At 43.5% G+C, this 22148-nt stretch overlaps 1 protein-coding gene across 1 annotated transcript; it reads left to right on the top strand.

Annotated features, from left to right (window-relative positions):
- Window positions 1–133: 133 nt before the first annotated feature.
- CSDE1 (cold shock domain containing E1) lies at window positions 134–21420 on the top strand. Its single transcript, XM_041422768.1, has 20 exons — window positions 134–227; window positions 3189–3624; window positions 7419–7617; window positions 8481–8590; window positions 8925–9017; window positions 9535–9632; window positions 9779–9860; window positions 10194–10322; window positions 10493–10618; window positions 11360–11572; window positions 13163–13303; window positions 13391–13549; window positions 14114–14221; window positions 15025–15200; window positions 15595–15707; window positions 16357–16476; window positions 16667–16845; window positions 17791–17954; window positions 19017–19149; window positions 20002–21420. The coding sequence occupies exons 3-20, from the start codon at window positions 7419–7421 to the stop codon at window positions 20047–20049; spliced, it is 2391 nt and encodes a 796-aa protein (XP_041278702.1). The 5' UTR covers window positions 134–227; window positions 3189–3624; the 3' UTR covers window positions 20050–21420.
- The last annotated feature ends 728 nt before the right edge of the window (window positions 21421–22148 follow it).

Genomic DNA, 22148 nt, shown 5'->3' with positions numbered 1-22148 from the left:
CTCCCTCCCCAGGCCGCAAGGGGGCGCTGCCACCCTCACTGTCCCCCCCATCCCCTCTGGCGCGTGCCCGCGAGCGCCACCCGCCGGGCTCCTGCTGCGCACGCGCGGCCCCTCCCCTTCCCCCCCCCGTCCGCGGGCGGCTCTCGCGAGAGCGCCGTGATTTCTCTCCTACGTGCCGTGCCGTGCTGCTCATGGCGGCGCTGGAGCGGGGGCGCTGAGCTGTTGGGGTGAGTGCGGGCCGGGCGCCGCCGCCACCCCCGCCCGCCCCGGCAGGCCGCCCCTCGCTCCGCCGCCTCCATCTTGGTGCAGCGCAGCGAGCGGGGCCGCGGCAGGGACCGGGCCTGGGCGGCTCCGTCGGGCCGGGGCCGCTTCTCTGCTGTCCGCACCGATACCCGGCGCGGGGCTCGTCTCCGCACCGCAGAACCCTTAAAAAATCCGGGTATTTCTTTTAACGACTTTTTAAGGTTTTTTTCTCCATACATTCTTCACAGATGTCCTTGGTAGTTCTTTAATTCTTTTTCCCCCGTATACGTATTTTTTCTGACGTGGAAAGGACTTCACTGCTGTGGTGGTGGCTTGTCTCATAGCTGTCACGTACTGGCCGGGGTGCCCGAGAGCTCAGTGCTGCTTTCCAATATCCATCTGAAAAGAGATGGAGGAGCCTGATCTCCACGGATCTGTGTTGATAAGACGAAGCCTTATCTTCATCAAATTGTACCTCAGTCACGTCATAGAGGGCTGTTTCTGGAAGCACGTGCTCTGATCCACAGAGTGCATATCCTTGCTGTTGCCTCTTTTTGTGAAGAAAATGAGAAGCAGAACAATGCTCTCATCGGGCAGGTTCCATGTGGGGCTCTGTGGGTGATTCTGGCTGTGAGCAGCTTCATGTGACCCGCTGTCGTTTAGCAGGATCTGCACAGGAGAGGCCTCAGGAGCAGGGCCCAGCTCTTCCCTGTCTTTGCATTAAGCCTTTCAGCTGTAAATACACAAATGCAGAAGGCACTGAGACTTGGGGGCTGGGCAGCTGCTCAGGGTGTTTACCATTTGGAGGAGTATTTATAGTAGCTGAATTAAAAAGTAAGGAATTTGAGGCAGATGAGCACAGTGAGATTTCTTTTTGCTTGAATTTTGCTTGCATGATGAGCTTTTTTTTTTTTTTTTAAAAGAACTTAAGTGTAGTAAACCCATCGTTTTGCTTGAATGATGAGCTTTTTTTTTTTTTTTTAAAAGAACTTAAGTGTAGTAAACCCATCCTGTTATCAAATCAGACTGGGTTTTAATGGAAAGGTTTATGCCTTTACTCCACAACTGATAAAATTAGCTTTAGTCTTATTTTATCAAATGAAGTGTTTTGATTATTAAATGAAAGAGTGATGTATTTTATGGCCAAGAAGTGATAAATGCAGTATGATAAGAGTTAGATCTCTAGACGAAGTGTTTTGATTATTAAATGAAAAAGTGATGGATGTATTTTATGGCCAAGAAGTGATAAATGCAGTATGATAAGAGTTAGATCTCTAGGAGAGCTCTAATAATACCAGTCTAATTAAATGAGAGAGAAGTACGTGAGAAGATTCCAAGTGTGTCTGTGCAGTTCCTGGGATGCAGTGTGCTCGTTTGAGAGCTGAAATGCTGCCCCAAAATACAGCTGTCCTGGAAGATTGTGGTAACAGTTGCCCCAGTGTAATGCTGAGGTGAGGGAAAAGCAGTGATACTGTTGTCTTTGCAACAGCCTTGTGTCTTCTAATTTATAATATTTTATACTGAAATCTTTCAGTGCAAACCTTTTACACCAGATTTGAGCAGCCCTCACCCAGTTTATTTAATCTATTTCACATGTGTTTGATAGGAAAACTCATTTCAGCTGGAAATTCTCAGTGGTGGTTGAAGGAGATGCTTCAGCTGGGAAAATCCCTGAAATACAAACTTCTGTAAGACTGGAGATGAGTTTGCACATTTGGGGTCCTTGCAGTAGCTGCCTTCACATTTTCACTGGGGTGAGGGTGAGACTTGGAAGTGTCTTTGCATTCAGGTTTCAGTCACTTAAAATTCTTTCAAATCACCAGAGGGAGTTCAAAGCTCAGTTGTGAAATTCACTTTCCTGCTACACTGGAGAAAGAGGCTCTGTCCGTATTTTTTCTCTTTTGGGGTGGGACTTGTGGAATGATTTGGGGAAGAGTTGTGCTCTGATGTTTCATACCTTCACACGACTGCAGAACTGCCAGTGTATCTGTGAGGTCAGAGCTCTGTTGCTTCTCACCCGCTTTTGTCCACAAAAATATCCTCCCTTTTTTTTTCCCTATCTACTGAGTAAGCAACAACCTCAAAACTTGATTTCTTCTCAAGGAAGGCTCTCTGTGTCTGTAAGGTTATGTTTTGTGTGGTAGGTGGCAGTTTGCTGAACCTGCTTTTCTCATGAAAAGACAAAATGGCACTCTTTTAGGAGGGAATTAATTGCTAACTAGTTACTGGTGCAGAAAGGCTTCTCCTGGTGTTAGCTACACAAATACATCACATGGAATCAACATTTTACAAAAACTGTTTCTTAAGTCCAGCTCTGTGTTATTTTCCATGCAGTGTCTGTACACATAATTGAGAAGTTTGTTAATTTTTATACAATTCTAAGTATGTTTCAGGTATTACTAGTCCTTAACCTTTGGAGCAGAAGTAATCAGGAAATTTTAATTCCCATGTATATGTACATCCTATTGCTCCTCTGAGGATCTGTGTGAGCACTTATTAAATTATAGCATAATTTATATGAGCACCCATATAAAGTTAGTGATGGGAGGACTGAGGTTTGCTGATGGATCAAAACTAATGATCAGAACGAAGTTGAGGTTTAATGGTGCACACTGGGACCTTCCTTGACATGCCTAAGTGTGTCTGAAAAGTTCAAAATTGGAAATACCATCTCACTGGCTTGGAGTCAGCCAGTCTTTTGCAAAACAAAACTGGAAGCGGGAATGCCAAAGATGTGTGTAAAACAGCTTTTATTAACATGGATTAAACCTACTGTATTGAGGCAGAGGAAATGCTCCTGTCATTATTAAGAGCTAGAACTGATGTGCAAGGGGTTTTGGAAGTAGATGGTCTTTAAGGCCCCATGCAAAGCAATCCATTCTGTGATTTGATGAGAATTTCCTTCAAAGTGATACTTAGTGTGTGTGTCTTTCTCCTTTCTCCAGTATGAAGTGGAACAGAACAGAATTTACCACCTGAAACTGCTGCTTCAAGTTCAGATCAGGAAAAGAATATAAGTATACCACATTGTAACAACTCAAGACCAAAGAAGAGGCAACTTACACTGAAGAAGATACAAGGCTTGATCTGAAACAAGAAGTTTGTGCCTACTCAACAGCTTCAAAAGAGCACGTCCCAACGCTGCTATAGTAGTCTTTGTTTTCTCCAGTGCTGTAGTGAAACTGCCCAGGGCAGCAGCACTTGTATTCTCTAGAGCTTGATAGATCACCTTCTTTTGCTATCTTTTTCTTTCTCTTTTTGTCTCTCTTCCTTTTGTTCCCTTTTTTAAAACAATAGCAGTCTTCATCCTTAGAAACTTGTGCTGAAACAGAAGAATCGGCAAATACTACTGAAAGTGCAATATTTGAATATCACTGCGAGGTTGGTGCACCTGGTGGAGAAAGAGTGATATGTGTGGTTTTGAGCTGGGTTCTTACTGAGTTTTTAACAGAAGGGGGTGGGGTTGGTTAGGGTTTTTTTAATAGTTCTTGATAATAAATTAATTTAATAGTGAAGCTCTGGCACAGGGTGCCCAGAGCAGCTGTGGCTGCCCCATCCTGGGAAGTGTCCAAAGCCAGGCTGGGCAGGGCTTGGGGCAATGTGGGATGGTGGAAGGTGTCCCTGCCCATGCCAGGGGTGGAACAGGATGATATTTAAGGCCCCTTCCCTCCAAACCATTCAGTGGTTTCATGACTCTTTGCTGTTATGTTCATATATTTTGGTGAATTCATAGTAGCTGCTATGTGGTTCTGTTTAACAATACTTGTAGCCCTTGAGAGCTGATTATTGTTGTTTTTCTCTTCTAGTAACAGTAGGTTTGTGGTTCCAATCCTTTTTCTCAAATAACTTCTCTTTAGTATTTTAATCTTACAGTGCAGGTATTTTTTTTTCTTTTGATTGGGTTAATAGTTCATATTCCTGTTATAAGATGTAGGAATTTGACAATTATCTGGAAAAGCTGCTGATACTTTATAGTATCTTTATACAGGAAGTTTTAGTGCCACCTGAGGAATCTTTGTTTGAGCTGAAGTAGTCAGGCTTTAGAGGACTGGTGACGAGTTCTTTGTGCTGTGCTGCTAATGCTCCTTTAAGCTCACACTGTTCAAATGATGTCATGCAGTGATAGTCTGAGCAGGAGGTGAAGCACTGTGGCTTTCTAACCCTAACAGAGGCTGTTCTGAGCTAAATTTTAAGCTAGATTTTTGTCATTTTCTCTCTCTGATGTAACTTTAGTTCATGTTTGGGGCAGGGTGTCTGCTTGTTGCTTCCCCTGTATCAGAGGTGAGGTGGCCATTTGGTGACTCACAGAAGCCTTTGGCAGGCTCATTCCAGCTTCTGGAACGGGTTAATGCTCTGGTCTGTAATTCTCCTGGGAGAAGGTATAATAACATATCATTTTCTCTTCTCCCAGCCACCCTACTTGCAGGACCAGTTTATTTTTGAAAAGTATTTCAAACTCTAGGATAGCCTAAAACACTTCAGCTGTTGTGTTCCCACAAGACATTTTCTGGTGTGGCGTGTCCTGGGGTTACCTTCCTCAAAAGATGAGGATTGTCATCTTGGCATGATGCTGACAGGAACTAGTCAGTAAATCTTAGCAGCTTTATCAAGTGCCTTTTGTTAAATACTCAGAGAAATGTGTCCTTTAAACATAATCCAGTGCATAAAAAAGATGTGACTGCTGTGGCTTTTGTCGTTTGAGCAGCTTAGGCTGGACAGGAGGGAAAAGAGAACTTTGCTGAGGCAACAGTTACCCCAGAAAGGTGGTGGAACCTCTGTCCTTGGAGGTCTCAGGACTCAGCTGGACAAAGCCATGGCTGCCTTTGTTGGCAAGAGGCCTTTGGGGAGGGATGGGCTGGAGCTCTGTGTGTGTCTAACAGGGTCTTGTTTCTGATTCATTATTTTCTGGCATGGCAGTATTTCATGACTTGAACATGTTAAAGGTATTGACTTATATCACTTAGTGCAGGTTGGTCAGGTAAGAGTAAAAGGGCAGAATTGATTGAAATTAAGAGATTGTTACTAGTTTTTAAGTGAAAGAAAAGTGAGATGTAGAGCAAGGAAATAAGCAGTTACAGAAACAATATCCCAGCAGATTTAGCAGTTCAGTGAATTCTTAAAGAGCCTTGGGTGGTAACAGTGTACTATGGAAGTGCTGACCAGTGCTGTGGGATGGAGACCATTGCACAGTGTCCTGGGATCCTTTTGCCCCCTCAAATCACTCCCCCACCTTCTGTTCCTTGGTTTTTCTTCATCTGCATCTACCCCATGTGGGTCTGAAGCAGAAGTGGGGAGAAGAACGCCTCCTCTTGGAGGTCAAAATATTGTCAGTCTTTACTTTGTGTGCTTGTTTCCAATTTATTTTTTAATGTCAGTCTCCAAGACCAAAGATTTCTGCTCAAGAACTTCACAGAAGGTGTTTCTTGGTGCTCTTTGATCACCTTTAAACTGATTTCCAAACAGCAGAGTAAGAATGCTGTGCCTTCTGATACATTGAGTAACTCACTGGCTGTGTTAGAGTGAGAAACATGACTCTTTTACAAGTTCCTCAGGTGTCTTTTGTCTCAATTAAACACATTGCTGAGTAATTTTTAATCTCTGCTTGTTACAGCAAGAAAGCAGAGAACCGATATGATCTCACTCTGTTTCCAAATTCAAACATCTGGAAACTAACAAATAGTCCTGTATATTTTAAGATGCATATTGTTTGGAGGGAAGAGAGTTGCTTCAGTTTTCTCTCTTGAATTGCAGTTTAGTGAGGTATAATACTTTTCATCTGATTTAATTGCTAACCAAGTCCAAGCGCCCTGCTTTAGAAAGGAGACTTGTACATCAGAAAAGCCAATGAGTTGGTAAAGGGATTGGGAATGTTTGAAGGGTGAATTTGTGACTTGAAAGGAAAAAATGCCCCATAAAATAAAATGTTTTAATACATGTCAGTTAATTTAGGAGTTCATTACAGCTTTAGTGCTATTTTCAAATTTTCTGTGTCTTTCTAGCACTTGAGCTTCTTTGCCAGAGGAATGTTAAATTCTGGTTATTAATTCCATAACTGTACAAAACTGTTTAATTACTTAATAGCGTATTTTAGTATGAAAGACTGAACACATGAACTAGAGAGAAACTATGTAGGGATTTGAACCTAATTGTGTTGATTCAGAACTGTTGCATTTCCCTAATCACCTGTTTAATTTGGAAGAGCAGATACTTCAGATATTTTCAGGCTCTGGTGTGAAACAGTGAATGTGGGAGTACTTTGAGGTGTAATACTTGAAAAATGCCAGAAGTCTGTTTTGTTCTAAGCCAGCTTTGTTTTGGTGTTACAGTTCTGGCTTGTTTTATAAATATGTTGCCTGTACAAATTCTAAGGATTACTGTGTTAAAGAAGCTCAACTCTTGGTGGTTTTAAAACACATTTTAGGAACGTTCTTAAAGACATTTTAGGAACGTGTCAGTAACTACACAAGCTCTTACTGTGTTGTGGGGGATGTTTGCTAAGGAAGGCAGGACTCTCCCCTAAAGTGGAAAATGTAAACCCCCTCCCTCTGAATTGCTATAAATTTTAGATTAAGGGGCTCTCAGGCAAAAAGTATGGGAGCAGGAATAACAGTTCTTTACTAGGGAAGAAAATAAAAAGATAAAATAAACAATGCAGTAAACCAAAACAGCACTGCCAGAGTCAGAACACACCTGACACCCTGTGGGTCAGGGTGCTGGCAGCAGTCCCATTGGAATTGTGGCTGCAGCCCTCCTGCAGTGCCAGGGGTGGTTCTGCTGGAGCAGGGATCCTGTAGAAGGGTGGAGTCTTCCTCTGAAGATCCAGTGGAAGAGGCAGCTGCTGTTCCTCTGGGAAATCCAGTGGAGAAGCTGTCTTGCTGTCTCAGGATCTCAGATTCTATCCAGGTAGGAATGCTTGGCTCCTCCCTCTGGGGGAGCATTTCCCAGTGGATGCTGTAGTTCTTATTATCTGTGCAGGGACATTCCATAGCCTGTTATCAGCAGATGTCCCCCCAGAGAGAGGAGTGGCTGTGGAAGAGATAAGGAAAACTGCCCCCTTAACAGAAGACAGCTGCCATACAGATGGCAAATAGAATCCAATCTGCTTGGCAATCTGGGACAGGATGTGAAGGAAGGAAGCTGATGCTCAGTATTGTTCTTTGCTTTGTGTGGCCCAGATGAGCTTTGATCCAAACCTGCTCCACAACAATGGACACAACGGGTACCCCAATGGTACTTCGGCAGCGCTGCGCGGGACCGGGGTCATCGAGAAGCTGCTGACCTCGTACGGCTTCATCCAGTGCTCGGAGCGGCAGGCCCGGCTCTTCTTCCACTGCTCCCAGTACAACGGCAACCTGCAGGAGCTCAAAGTAGGAGGTACCTGAGCTTTGGCACCTGTCAGAAAATACCCTCTGCTGATCTGGGGTGCAGTGCTTTTGGTTTGTTAATTTCAGTTTTTGCTAATTTTGATGTTTCCTCGTTAACGCGCTGGTGAGTGTGGTGAGCTTCAGTGTTGGTTAGTTATTAAGGTATTTATTGCTTGCTGTGAGATAGGTAAAGTCGGTTTAAAATTTTAAAAGTGTATAAAGAAAATTTTATTAAAAGGAACCAAAAGAAAAAAAAGTAGTAAGAATCAAACCGCTTTTTAGAACACTTCTTCTCCCCCCACAACCTTTTCTTTTTCACTGATAATGTAAAGAAACCCCTTGAATAATTCACTGCTCGTGGTGGGAGCCCTTCTCAGCACTTTGTGCAGCTTGTGGTACAAGCTTGTGGAGAAAGAAGAAAGGGAATAGGACCTTGTTAGGTCAAACTTGTCTAGCTGTGATGGAGGCAAGTACTCAGACTGTGGGAGAATTTACCTCTTGTGCTCCCTGTTTCTTTGGTTAGAGTTAGTTTGAGGATGGCCAGGTGTTTTTCACATGAGGAGGCTGCAACTTCGTGCTGATAATTACCATGAGACTGAAGCTTCTAAACTGTTTCATAGCCTTTGTTGTGTTGTGTGAACTTCAGAGTGGAGTCTGCTGTACAGCAAGCAAGGCAGGGGGAGGGAATTGCTGTGGAATTACACCTGAATAGTTTACTGGCAACAGGAGATAGTAAGCAGAATAACCAGAAAATTTTTGCAAAATGTTCGGCTACAGCAGTGAATTAAACTCAGCCATGTAGTGATTTTTGTAAAAAACCCCAATCCCATCCAGAGCTCTGACAGCATCATTGCAATGTGGCTTCTCTTGCAGACGATGTTGAGTTTGAAGTGTCTTCTGATCGCCGAACTGGAAAACCCATTGCTATTAAATTGGTGAAGATAAAGCCAGAAATATTACCTGAAGAACGAATAAATGGACAAGTTAGTGCCTGTTTTCTATACCTGCATAATTGCCATCCTTTACTCCAGTGCAGAAAACTGGGTTAATTGAGCATGGGTAGTAACTACCTCCAGTATAGTTACACTGAAATACATTTCAGTGTGCTCTGGTAAAAATTCAGAGGTTCAGTTTGAGCTCTTACTTGGCTCCAAACACTTCTTAGAGCCAAGAGGGGTTCTGTGAGATTGAAAAGTTGCAGTGTGGCATTCCCTGCTGAGTGTGTAGTAGAGGATACTGAGATTCATTTTGTGTACAACAATGCCACTCCTGAAATGACTAGCAATGGATTTTTTTTTTTTTTTTTTTGACTGGTAGGTTGTGTGTGCTGTTCCTCACAATTTAGAGAGTAAATCTCCAGCTGCCCCGGGTCAAAGTCCAACAGGGAGTGTTTGCTACGAACGTAATGGGGTAAAGCTTGCGTATTTTACTTGAACTCTTCACTGGTCCATCACTGTGGTCTATGACAAAAAAAAAAAAAAAACCAAAAAAATAAAAAAAGCAGTTTAATGTAGACAATTGGCACTGCACTGAACTGTGCAGTTTTTGGCCAAAAAAAAAGCATGCTTTGGTAATTACTACAAAAAGTAATGTTTTTTAGACAGTTTGCTTGCTTATATCTGTGGAGAACTTCCTAGAACCAAATAGTTCTCTTTTAAACTTGATGAAGTTCATGTATCCTTATCTTGAACTTCTGATCTTCAGAAATTGGCCTTTAAAGATGGTCATGTACAAAGCCTTTCAACTTAAGCTGCTTGTTACATATTCACCAAAACAGCACGACAGAAAAATAATGTTTTGCATGCCATGTTTACTATTGTTGATTTTCTCACTAAATTAAGCAGATATTGGTATTACAATTGTGTTCATCTTTCTTTGAAACAACTATTCTGCAAATAGAGTAACTTTAGTTAATGTTAATTTACAGGAAGTATTTTACCTGACTTACACCCCAGAGGATGTTGAAGGAAATGTGCAGCTGGAAACAGGAGATAAAATAAACTTTATAATTGATACAAATAAACAGTAAGTTGATATTGCTTTTCTGGCTTCATAGTTTGTTTTAGTAGTCAGACAGAATTTATACCTATTAGAACTATTATATGAAATAAAATCTTAGTTATTGTTTCAGTTTTGTGTTTACAGATTATTTTGTTTTTGTTTTTGTCTAGTACTGGTGCTGTAAGTGCTCGTAACATTATGCTATTAAAAAAGAAACAAGCCCGCTGTCAAGGAGTAGTCTGTGCCATGAAAGTAAGTGATTTTAAGTTTCATTTGAAAATGAAATGCTGTTTTGAAGAGTGCTGTTCAGAGTAATATTTAAGTTGTTTAGAGCTGTTAACAGCTTGGGCTGCACGTGTAAATTGTGTGAAATGGTTTAAACAGCTCATCTTTGATACTGATACTCTTCTTAACAAAGAAAGTTCTGTTTATTTCTGTTTGTATATTTCTTGTGGCAGTCTGCTGTGTACACCTGTAAGTGCTGTGCTGGGATTCAGAGATTGTTTTGTGTTTAACAGAACCTGTCAGATGATTTATTGGTATGTTCCAATAATGGACAATTAAACACTTTTTTTCTCTTGACAGGAAGCCTTTGGATTTATTGAGAGAGGTGATGTCGTGAAGGAGATATTCTTTCATTATAGTGAATTTAAAGGTGACCTAGAAACCTTACAGCCTGGTGATGATGTGGAGTTTACAATCAAAGACAGAAATGTAAGACGAAATCCAGTAAAACGGAAGCAAAGGTCCTAGGGAATAACTGCACAGCTCTCTGCTTTCCCCAGCTGTAAAAAGGGGGGAGGAGGATCACTGAGGGGATCATTGGGAAATGTCTGTTACTTTCTCTCTTTTCTTTGTGTGTTTGACTGATTTTGTGTTCTTAGGGTAAAGAAGTTGCAACAGATGTTAGACTGCTGCCTCAAGGAACTGTCATTTTTGAAGATATCAGCATTGAACATTTTGAAGGAACTGTAACCAAAGTAATTCCTAAAGTACCCAGCAAAAACCAGGTGAGTTTCAGTAGTTAAATCTGTGTAGTGCTGGTTTGATTATATTGAATTCTAGTCAATAACTGGTAACATTTGTTCCCATTTCCCAGTACCTGTTTGCTGCATAAGTATCATGTCAGAATTAAGATTTACTCTTTTTCTTAATTTCAGATCCAAAGAGGAAGAGTTAGGGTAGTGGTACATGATGGAGTGTGTGTTTAATGTTTCAATTACTTTATTGTTTCAAATACTTGCTATACATTTTTGTGGGGTTAGACATATCCTTAAAGTAAAACAGTGGGGGAAAAGGGAAAAATATTTGCTGGGATAAGCCAGATCTATGGATTCTTGTGGGCATTAACAGTGAATGAGGCTTTTGGGCTGTAATGTTTGACTGGAGGAGTGTTCATGAGCACTTCCACTAAGGTTTTAGGGGAGTCTCTGTTAATGGGGGAAGGTTTGGGGTGTTTTGCAGACTTAGTGAGAAAGAGTCTGCATTTTAGGAGTGTTGTGAGTATGGTTATAAACTTCATTCTTGAAATAGAGAAAATTCCTTCAGCAGGACATGGCTGGGGCTTAAAAAACCTTCAAGCCAACCAACAGCTCCAAAAGCCACCTTGCACTGGGCAAGTTCCAGATGAGGAGTGGTGGAAATGGAGCAGAGGCTGAGTCCAGCAGGACTTGGCAGGAACCCCAGTGCTGTTGGCAGCTGTGCTGAGCCCTGCAGCTGAACTCAGCTTTCCCTTGGGTTTCTGTCCCCAGAGTGATCCATTACCCGGCCGCATCAAAGTGGACTTTGTGATTCCTAAGGAGCTTCCCTTTGGGGACAAGGACACAAAATCCAAGGTGACCTTGCTGGAGAGTGACCACGTTCGGTTCAACATTTCCACGGACAGGCGCGACAAACTGGAGCGAGCCACCAACATTGAGGTTCTCCCCAACACTTTCCAGTTTACTAATGAAACCAGAGAAATGGCAAGTATCCATCCTTGAACATTTCTAATTCTTGAGGGGATGTGAAAGTAATACATGAGTTGGGGGCTGTCTTCTACAATAGATACAAAAATCACTCGTGTCTTCCATTGCCTGCTCTGAAATCCAGCTGTCAGACCTGCAGTGCAAGCAAAGCAGAAAATTCAGAATTAATGCTCTGTATCTTTGCCTTAGAAGAATAAAGTCTTAACTACTTTTTAGCATTTAAATGAAATTATATTAGGAAATTTGACCTTAACTGGCCCTCTTGGATGGGATTGATGGCTGGTTGTAGCAGACAGAAGTAATGTAGTCTTGAACTGACAGCTTAAAATTCACATACTTGAGTCTGAAGAGGTAACTACTCATGTTCCTTTGGAAAACTGGAGACCCTGGGACTACCCTGGTTCAGGTAGTGAAAAGTGTAAATAATTGGAGGAGGGACTCTGAGCAGCTTTTGTATTTCAAGTTCTTTGGCCATTCTCTTCTGAGGGTCAAGCAGAAGGATGGTAAAGAGCAGAGTTCTCTCAGTATAAGAAACTCTTTGTGGATTACAGGGACTAAGATGGATGTGCTAATGAGCATTACAGAATATCTTTCATTCCTGTGACTTGGAATGTTGGTTCTGTTCCAGCTAGACTGTAACTTTGCTTTCCTTTGCAATTTGAAGTTCAATTACAGTGTTGTCACATCAGTGTGCTGTGAATTATTGTCCTTTGGCTTTAAAAAACCCTGAGTTTTGATTTCATCCTTTAAGATTTTGGGTTTCTATCCTGTGGACTTCTTTTATTTCTGCTCTGGCTACATCCACCTGCCTGCCTGAGTTCAGCTGTCATGGGTGTGATAGGTGCTGGCAGCTTCTAGGAAGGTTGGTTGGTTTGCTGGAGCTTGTGAAAGCTGTTTAAGAGAAAAATGTTCCTAAAGGTGAAAGGAACTTTGTGCTGTCATTCAGATCCTTTGAGCTTGTCCTGAGCCTTGCTAAACGAATTCTACCTTAATTGTGGCAGCATCTGGTACTAGGGTTTGTGTTTTTGTCAGTATATTCTGTTTATCACTCAGCATTCCATTTCAAGTGGTTATCAGGAAGGCCACTAAATTCCTGTGTCACATGGGAGTGTGTTCCCAAAACACACCCACGGGAATGGGAGTCTTGTTTAACAGCTTCTTTATAATTCCTTCATTTCAGACTGGAAATCTGATGGTTTTTCTCTTTAACTTTCCTCTGAACACTGATTTTATTTCCTGGTTTTATAGATGGTTGTACTTTTAGTATGTGTTTAATATGCTCCTATGGATGATACAGTGTTTGCGGAGCTGCCCCGTTGTGTTCCCTGTACTGGCAGGTTCTTTAACTTCAGTTCTTGAATTAATATTCTCCATTTCACTCTTTATCTCGAGTTGACTTCAGGAATGAGGTGGGGGGAACTTTCAGGTTGACCAGGGCCATGAGCACCAGGGTTTTCAAGGAGGGACATTCCTTAAACCAAGTTTTCCCAGGGTTCAGGCCTTTCTACCCACTCCTGACATGTGGAGCAGCTGGGCAGGTGTCACATACCAGGGATTAAAGTGTAATTGTTGGTTTGGCTGTTGCAGGGTGTGATTGCAGCAATGAGGGATGGCTTTGGCTTCATTAAGTGTGTGGACAGGGATGCTCGGATGTTCTTCCACTTCAGTGAGATCATGGATGGAAATCAGCTCCATATTTCAGATGAAGTAGAGTTCACCGTCGTTCCTGTAAGTGGCATTTAAACTCCTCTAACATCTCAGCAGTTAAGGAAATTATGCACAGTGTGTCAATAACCTGATGGATTTCTTTTCCAGGATATGCTGTCTGCCCAAAGGAACCATGCCATCAGGATTAAAAAGCTCCCCAAGGGCACGGTTTCCTTCCACACCCAGTCAGAGCATCGCTTTGTGGGCACTATAGACAAAGAAGCCACTCCAGCCAAAGCCACTAGCCCAAATAAAGGCAAAGAGAAGGTAATGCTGCACTTCTGCATTCCTGCCATTGCAGGCTGAGGCTGCTTCCTTAAAATCTCTAGTTCAGCTGGGTTTGAAGCACTGTTCATTCTGTATAGATGTGGACTACAGCTGATGAGAGCAGTCAGTGAAAATTAATTGCTCTGAACAAGTTAATAAAAGTATGGTTAATAATCTTTAACAGTCATATTGTTATTGAGGATAATTTCCAGGAAATCGATGAGGAGTTTCTTTTTACCTCTCAGTACACAAGATTCTAGATAGAATTATTAAAGTTTCATGGGAAGAGTCTCTTCCTGTTTTTGTTCTGCTGTTTTAAACAATGCCAGAATACTTAAAAGTTCCAAGAAATGCTTCCTAGAACTGGTGGCAATACTTCATTGCCTTTTAAAATACTGTCTGGCATAATTTAAAGCTCCTTACCCAGAGTTTGGTTGTGGTTTTGAGCAGAGTTTGAGTGGTTTTGTAAAACCACCGAGACTCCAGTGAGCAGTGCTTGAACTGTGTGTAGGAAACTGTTCCTAAAGAGGCACTGATTGCTGAATTCTGACCTCTTGTTTTCAGGAAGCTGAGGATGGAATAATTGTGTATGATGATTGTGGAGTAAAGCTGACCATTCCTTACCAGGCCAAGGATGTGGAAGGATCTACTAATCCCCAGATAGGAGATAAGGTAAGGGAATTAAGTGTACTATTGGGAAATGTTGTTCTGGGGTGTGAGCTTCTCTTTGCCTTTACTTGGAACAAATGGGGGACAAGGCATCTGTGTGGTATCACCTGGAATGTTGTGTTTAAATGAGTCAATTTTCTGTAAGTAAAAAATACCCTCCAGCTTGGTGATACCTAGATGGAAATAGTGTCTTACAGTGTAAATGATGCTTTTTAAACAAAGAATTTTTACCACTAAGTGGACACTGCTTGTCAAGAAGAGATTAATTAGCATAGAGACTTAAGATAGATATTGAAGAAGGAGAATATTCCCTCATAAGCATATTAGCCTGAGAGGCAATAGAAAGGGAAAAAGCCTGGAGATCAGGAAGAGCAACAAAACCCTCAGGAGCCATTCTAGTTACTGGTTATTGTCTCTGAAAACTGAAACAAGGAGTGAAGTGAGGCACATCCCACTGTGGGCCAGGGGTGAGCAGTGTAGGGAGAGGACAGAAAGGTTCTCATGTTTCAGGGGTGAAAAGCTGAGTGCTGGGGGCTGGCCTGCCTTGCAGGTGTCCCAGGTGTGGTGCTGCTCCCTGGGATGTAGGAAATGTCAATGACAGATGTGGTTATGGTTTGGGGGTTTTTTGATGATCATGGTTTTCTTTGCATTTTTCTGTCTGGTATTGAACATGTTTGGTTTTCTTTGCATTTTTCTGTCTGGTATTGAATGTGTTTGGTTTTCTCTGCATTTTTCTGTCTGGTATTGAATGTGTTTGGTTTTCTTTGCCTCTTTCTGTCTGGCATTGCTGGCCATGTCTCCACCAGGTTGAGTTCTGTGTGTGTGAGGTGAAGAGAACCGGGCTGCAGACGGCTGTTTCTGTCAGGATGCTGGGACGCAACTACAGCTCCAAGAGGCTCTTGGGATATGTGGCAGCCCTGAAAGATAACTTTGGGTTTATTGAAACAGCCAATCATGATAAGGAGATCTTCTTCCACTACAGGTGACTGCCAGTTTTATTATTTGATTTTGTGTCTGTTTGGGGGGAGTGGGAGGGCGTGGAGTTTTGTTGGGTTGAGTGTTGAACCCATTTGCACTTTACACACACACATTATATATCTATATTTATATATATGCCTAAATATCTACAGTTTTATTTATAATCTCTGCTAGACTGGTTCAGACTTTTCTCTTAGTCAGCAGTCCTGGTGTTCTGTGCCTCTGATTCCCAGGCCAAGAAATCCAGTTGTGTTATGTGTTTGAAATGCTTCATTTTCCTGAATGGAGGTTCCTTGTGAACTTGATGAGGGATTTAAATAATTTCTGATAACTGATGTGGGTGTTGGGTGAGCATCAGTATTGTCTGTAAATATGACTTTATCATTCTGTTCCTGTAGTGAATATTGTGGTGATATCGATAGCCTGGAACTTGGAGACACTGTGGAATACAGCTTGTCAAAAGGCAAAGGAAACAAAGTTAGTGCAGAGAAAGTAAACAAAACACATGCAGGTAAGGCTCTACCTGGTGTTTTCTGTCTGCAGGGCCTCTTGGCACATGCTGGGGGGTAAGGTTTGTTAATGATCCATTTACAATTGGAGCTGAGAGCAAGAAGATGCTCAGTGTGGGGTGGTCACTGGGTCCCTGAAAGCTGCTGCCTGTGTTTGCAGAGAACAGACAAGCACAGGCCAACAGTTCTGTGCACAGTAGCAATTCTGTGGACCTTTGGTGTCCTCAGCCCTCCTCACTTGGGGGTTATGGGGAGAGGCTGAGTGGCAGAACTGGCCAGATCAGTACCTGCACTAACTGTGCTGTACCTCACAGGGGAAAACATTGCACGAGCAGGGCAGATGGGGGAGGGTATTAAGGATTGGGGCTGGGGGGAATGCATTCTTCAAGATTATTGGATAATTAACATGAGTAGGGGATGTGGAAGAGAAAGGAAGGAAACACTTTGATTTGATTTTCAAGTTTCCTGACTTTTAAGTTTCTTGAGAAAAAATTTTTCTACTTCCATGTGTAGTATGTCAGAGTGATTTTGATTTGGTGTCATGTAGTGCAAGCTCTTGACTGCTGGCCAATATGAATCGCTTATTTAAATCAGTTTTAAAATAAACTATGATTAAAGCATCCTATTCCTCTATTCTCTATCTCTTTTCAGTGAATGGTATCACTGAAGAAGCTGATCCAACTGTTTACTCTGGTAAAGTAATTCGTCCCTTGAGGAGTGTAGATCCCACACAGACAGAGTACCAGGGCATGATTGAAGTCATGGAGGATGGTAAGCTTGGTTCCTTCTAATTAATTGTTCTTCTCACAAATACACAAGTTGAATGGACTGTAAAAAGAACTGTTGAGGATTTTATTCACACTACAAACTGTATCCACCCAGCTAAGCTGATTCATAATGTTGGAAATCTGACATCAGGTGGCAAAGGTCTCTCAGTTCTGTCTCATACGTTTTCCCCTAGGTGAGATGAAAGGAGAGGTCTATCCTTTTGGAATTGTTGGCATGGCAAACAAGGGTGACTGTCTGCAGAAGGGGGAGACAGTAAAGTTCCAGCTGTGTGTGCTGGGTCAGAACGGGCAGACGATGGCTGTGAACATCACCCCGTTCCGCAGGGCCACCGTGGAGTGCGTCAAGGACCAGGTGAGTGACTCTGGGCACCAGGGCCATGGTGGTGGGAAAGCACTGCTCCAGCTGGCACAGGGCAACTCAGAACACTTCAGCACTGCAGCTCAGGGAGCTGTGCCCAAACAGATTGCTCGGGACTCCAGCTCTAGGGAACTGGTGTGGTAACCCAGGTTATGCCAGACCCTTGAGTGAAGGTGGGCTCAGAGCCTGGCTTGGTGCTGAAACATCAGAACTGCTGGGCAGCAGATAATTCTGAAGAATTGGCTTTGAGATGTCCTAGAAATTGCTCTAACTGATTTCTGCTACACAGAGTGTCTAAAAATTGTTCAGAAAAACCAAAACACGCACGTACTTTGCTTTGGAGAAGCTTCTTCACAGCATTAAGCACTCAGTGATTACAGCTCACCTGAAATGCAGAGGCTGATCTTTGCCCTCGTTGCATCTTGGAATGATTAAAAAGTTAAATGCTACAAATGCTTTCTGTTTTTACATATACCTTGCAGCACTAATCTCCAGTCATTTATTGAGACACTGGATGAGTATTCCTGCCTTATACATGAGTAGAATGGAAAATAGAAGTAAATGGCTTCTTATCCCAGTGACAAGCCAAAAATTGAGTGATTGCTGCTGTGTAACTTCTGGGTGGAGTGTCAGAGCTTGGGCCACTGCTCTTCTCTGCTTGATACAGCTGCCAGCACTTGGGGGCAGTTTTCAAAACTTGTTCTGTAGACTTTAGGATTTAAATGTGACTTTACAGTGCCAGGAAGAGTGCCTGGATTTCCAGAAGTGTTGTTTCCAGACAGAATGTTCTTATCACTGCAGAAATTGCATTTCCACTTCTATTAGGCACTACAATTTTGAAGTTTTATTTAAAAGTAGTTAAACTACAATGATGAGTAAGTTACTGCATTTGTCTGGATGCAGAGCAAATTAATAACCTTGTGATGTGTTGCTTTTCAGTTTGGTTTCATTAACTATGAAGTTGGTGACAGCAAAAAGCTCTTCTTCCATGTCAAAGAAGTCCAGGATGGTGTGGAGCTCCAGGCTGGGGATGAAGTGGAGTTCTCAGTAATCCTGAACCAGCGCACAGGAAAATGCAGTGCCTGTAACGTGTGGCGTGTCTGGTGAGGCTTTGGGATTGAAGGGAGTGACCCTGGCACAGTGTCTGCATCCCAGCAGAGCCCTGCAGGCTGGGTCTGCCTGAGCTGGATGTTCCTGCAGCAGGAGCTCTGGGTTCCAGCTGCCTCCAGGGACGGCCACACCTGAGAGCTCCCAGCTCTTCCCAGGGATCCAGAGCAGGCAGCAGCAGCACTCCCAGCTCTTCCTAATTACAGATGGCTTGTTCTCTTTTTAAACCTATTCTTAAACTCCCCCTGTAGGAGGAATTTGGATACAGGCTTGCAAGTGGAAGTTAATGATGAGGAAACTGATGGCTTTCCTGTGGGGATGCTGGCCTTTGGCCAGCACACTCCACAGTGCTGCCACCTCCTTCTTGAAGAGCAGCTTTAATTTTTAAGTAGAAAACTCATCTTTTAGAGACTCTTCTTTTTGGCCTGGCATTTTTTTAACTATATATACACACTTGAAGAAGACTGCATAATTTTTATTTTGTTTAAGCGTGAGATAGCACTTCAGTAGTAACAGAAAGCTAATCTTTTTGTCTCAAAATTGTGTTCCAATCATCTTCAGGGATGTTAATGCTCTGGCATGATATGATGACAACTTGCAAACCTTTATTATTGCAGTTGAATCACATAATCACAGAATGGGTTGCATGTAAGGGAACCTAAAAATCCATCTCATTCCACCCCTGCCGTGGGCAGGGACACCTGCCACTATCCCAGGTTGCTCCAAGCCCCATCCAGCCTGGCCTTGGAGATTGCCAGGGATGGGGCAGCCACGGCTTCTCTGGGCAATACAAATGTAGAATACACTGGTTAGGTGTGCATGAGAGTAAACACAAGACCTCTGCTCCCTAAAGAACACCCTCTGGAGATCACCGAGCTCCTGCTAGTGCAGAATCCAGTGTGGACAGCAAGGTTTGGGGCAGGGCCAGGCCATCAGCCGGCTCTGCTGTCACACGGCATCAATCCTGTACAATAAGTGATTGTGTTCAAGGCCTGTGAAAGCCTGGGGTGCCTTGCCCAGCTCGGGGGTGACCCTGCCCTGTGTGTTCTCTCTTGCAGCGAAGGCGCCAAGGCCGTGGCTGCTCCGCGTCCCGATAGACTCGTGAACCGTTTAAAGAGCATCAACCTGGACGATGCCAACGCCCCGCGGCTCACGGTGCTCCGCCAGCCCCGGGGCCCCGACAACTCAAAGGTACAGACAGAGGGCAGCAGCCCTGCAGGGCCTGCCTGCCCAGGGGAGCACGCTGCTGCCTCTGTCAGGGGCCTGGGCCCTGTAGAGATCTGTGCTGTGTGAGGGTGGGTTGTGTTTGTGCTTGGGGCTGTGCCATATGCCAGTGCCCTGTGGTCAGTGCTGTGCCCTGTGGGGGCTGTGCCCTGTGCCAGTGCTGTGCCCTGTGGTCAGTGCCGTGCCCTGTGGTCAGTGCTGTGCCCTGTGGTCAGTACTGTGTGGGTGCTGTGCCCTGTGGTCAGTGCTGTGCCCTGTGGTCAGTGCTGTGTGGGTGCTGTGCTCTGTGCCCTGTGGTCAGTGCTGTGCCCTGTGCCAGTGCCGTGCCCTGTGCCGTGTCAGTGCTGTCTCCTGTGTCAGTGCTGTGTGCTGTGCTTTCAGAAGAGCACACAGGAGAGAAGCAACCCACTGCTGCCTGTGTTGGAGCCTTTCTGTCATGGTTTCTCTTGGCTGTCATAGTTTGCTCTTCATTTATAAACCTCAGAGGTAGCAAATGAAGTCTGTTTACCTAGACATGGCTTTCACACGACGTTCTGGCACTCCTTGATAAGCAGGAGAAAAGTGTTTGGAATCTCTGTTTATTTTGGACTACAAAGAACACCCCAGAGAACCTGTTTTATTGCTGTCTCTGTTTCTGAAGACAAACATGACTAATTAGAAGGGAGCTGCTTGGGTGGAACAAACCAGGCTCTGCCTCAAAGCCCAGTGGCAGTGCCAGGTTCACGGTTGGACTTGACGATTTTAAAGTCCTTTTCCAGCCTAAATGATTTCATGATTGTGTGATGCTGGAGCTAAAAGTGTGTTTTGTTTTCCTTGCAGGGATTTGGTGCAGAGAGAAAGATCCGCCAGGCTGGTGTTATAGACTGATCCCAACCCCACGGCGACGTTGGGCCGTGCGGTGGGGCTGCCGAAGGGTACTGAATATCTCCCTGTTCACCCCTTCCTCCAAATTCTCAGAAGCTATTCCACCAGTTTTAACACCTTCTCATGTTATGTTTAAAATTAAATTTATGAAACCATTTTAAATTTCTGCACAGTTGCATTCTGGAGAACTTTAAGGTGGCGCCTTATAGTATCACATTTTAGAAGCTTGTTTTGAATGGTGCATTTAACGCAACTGGTAACTGCAATCTCCATTGCCTCTGTGAGTAAACATAGACAGCTCTGCTCGGGCAGACCTTGTGGAATTCTGCACTACAGTTATTATGCTTTATCCTTGTTTTTGGCCAAGGTTTATTATGCCTTAGTGCTCAGTTGCATTATCTTCCTTCCCAAGCGGAAGGGAAGACTCACTTCAGCTCACTCTGCTCAAATTCTGAGGAACATGTGAGGGTGGAATAAGTTCTGTTTTTATCAGATCTCCACAAACATTCAGATACCTTGAGTTGATGGCCAAATGTTACAGTGTTTTCCTAGTTCATTTAACTTGACTCCTTTAGCCAGTCCTTAGAGCTCAGTGCAAGTCTCTCCCAGGGTCGGTGGATTTTGTAGTGTTCTGGAACAGACGGTGCAGAATTTCATAAGGCTGAGGTGTGCCATCAGTGTGGTAATTTAAATATATTTAAAACAATGCACAAATCTGCTGCTGCTTAGAACACTGCAGCTTCTAAACCCAGTTTCTTTTACTGATTTAAATTTAAAAAGAAAGAAGTTGTGCCTGAAGTGGATACATTTTTTTTGTTCTTTTTGCAGCCGGCACCCAGTGTACTGTAAGAGAATAAATACTTAGGCTTTCCATAGCTGTATTGAGACTTTCATCAAGGTGACTAGTTGATGTCTGTGTGCTTTTTTTTTTTTTTTGTTTTGTTTTGTTTTGTTTATTTTGGTTTCTTTTTTGGTTTTTTGGTTTGTTTTTTTTTTTCCCTCCCCTGCCCCCCTCCCTCCATTTCCCCAGTCACACTTTATCAAGCAAGAAAACTGAATGATTGGTCTAAGTATTACTTTAACCAAAAAGATCAGGAGTTACTTTTTGGAATAGAGGGCAGTACTGTGGTTTGGTTTGGGTTTGTTTTGTTTTATTTTATTTTATTATTTTGGTTAATTTTTTTGTTTGGTTTTTCTTTTTTTTTTTTTTTTTTTTTTTTTTTTTTTTTTTCATGTTACCTCTATTCTCAATTTAGGGTTTTCTTCTCTGGGAGATGCATTATCTTTGTAAAACAAAACATTGCTTTCTCCAATTTTTTTTCTGTTAATGGCAAAGAATGGAAATAGAATAAAGTTTTACTGATTTTGAAAAAAGCCTCGTTGTGCTCAGCCTCTTCTTTCCTCACTGGGAGCTGTGCCTGACCTGTGTTGTCCCCATCACAGACTCCGTCCTGGTGCCTCCAATTCTCACACCACCCTGAGGGATTTCTGTATTTTATTCCAGTTTTCACAAAGCAGGGAGTTCCCCCGGCAGGCCCCATCACCAACCCTACACTATTTATACATTATAACAACAGCCACATTCATTGGTTACGAATTACATCACTTCTAATTAGTGTCCAACCCCCATTTGTGCTCTGCCCTCCCCTGCTCAGCTCTGTTCCTTGGCGGGTGTGTTTGCAGCAGGGGCAGCAGGGCTGCGCTCTGATCCCGCTGCTGCAATTCCCCTTTCCTGTTCCTGCTCCCTCCCGGGGCATCTGAGCCTCCCCTTCCTCTTGGGATTGTGATCACTTAAAACAAAAACTGCTCCGGGTGCAGGGTGCTCGCAGTGCAGCCCTGACCCAGAACCGCCCAGCTCCAGCTGTTCACCAACAGCTTTCCAGAAGCACAAAGCCTGACTTAAACCCTTCTCCAAGCCCGAGAGCTCGACGTCGTTCCCGGTTTAAAACCCACAGGGTGTGGGTTGGGTGGCGTTCCCCCTCTAGACCCCGGGATCTGGGCCCGGTGCCGTTCCCCCTTGAAAGCTCCGGGATGCGGCGCCGGTGCCGTTCCCGGTTTAGAGCGCCGCGCTTCGGGCTCGGTGCCGCTACCGCCGTGTCCCG

This window comes from Onychostruthus taczanowskii, unplaced genomic scaffold (assembly GCF_017590055.1).
Source record: "Onychostruthus taczanowskii isolate IOZ18803 unplaced genomic scaffold, ASM1759005v1 scaffold74, whole genome shotgun sequence".
Classification (NCBI taxonomy): Eukaryota; Metazoa; Chordata; class Aves; order Passeriformes; family Passeridae; genus Onychostruthus; species Onychostruthus taczanowskii.
This window is presented reverse-complemented; position numbering and strand designations above follow the sequence as displayed.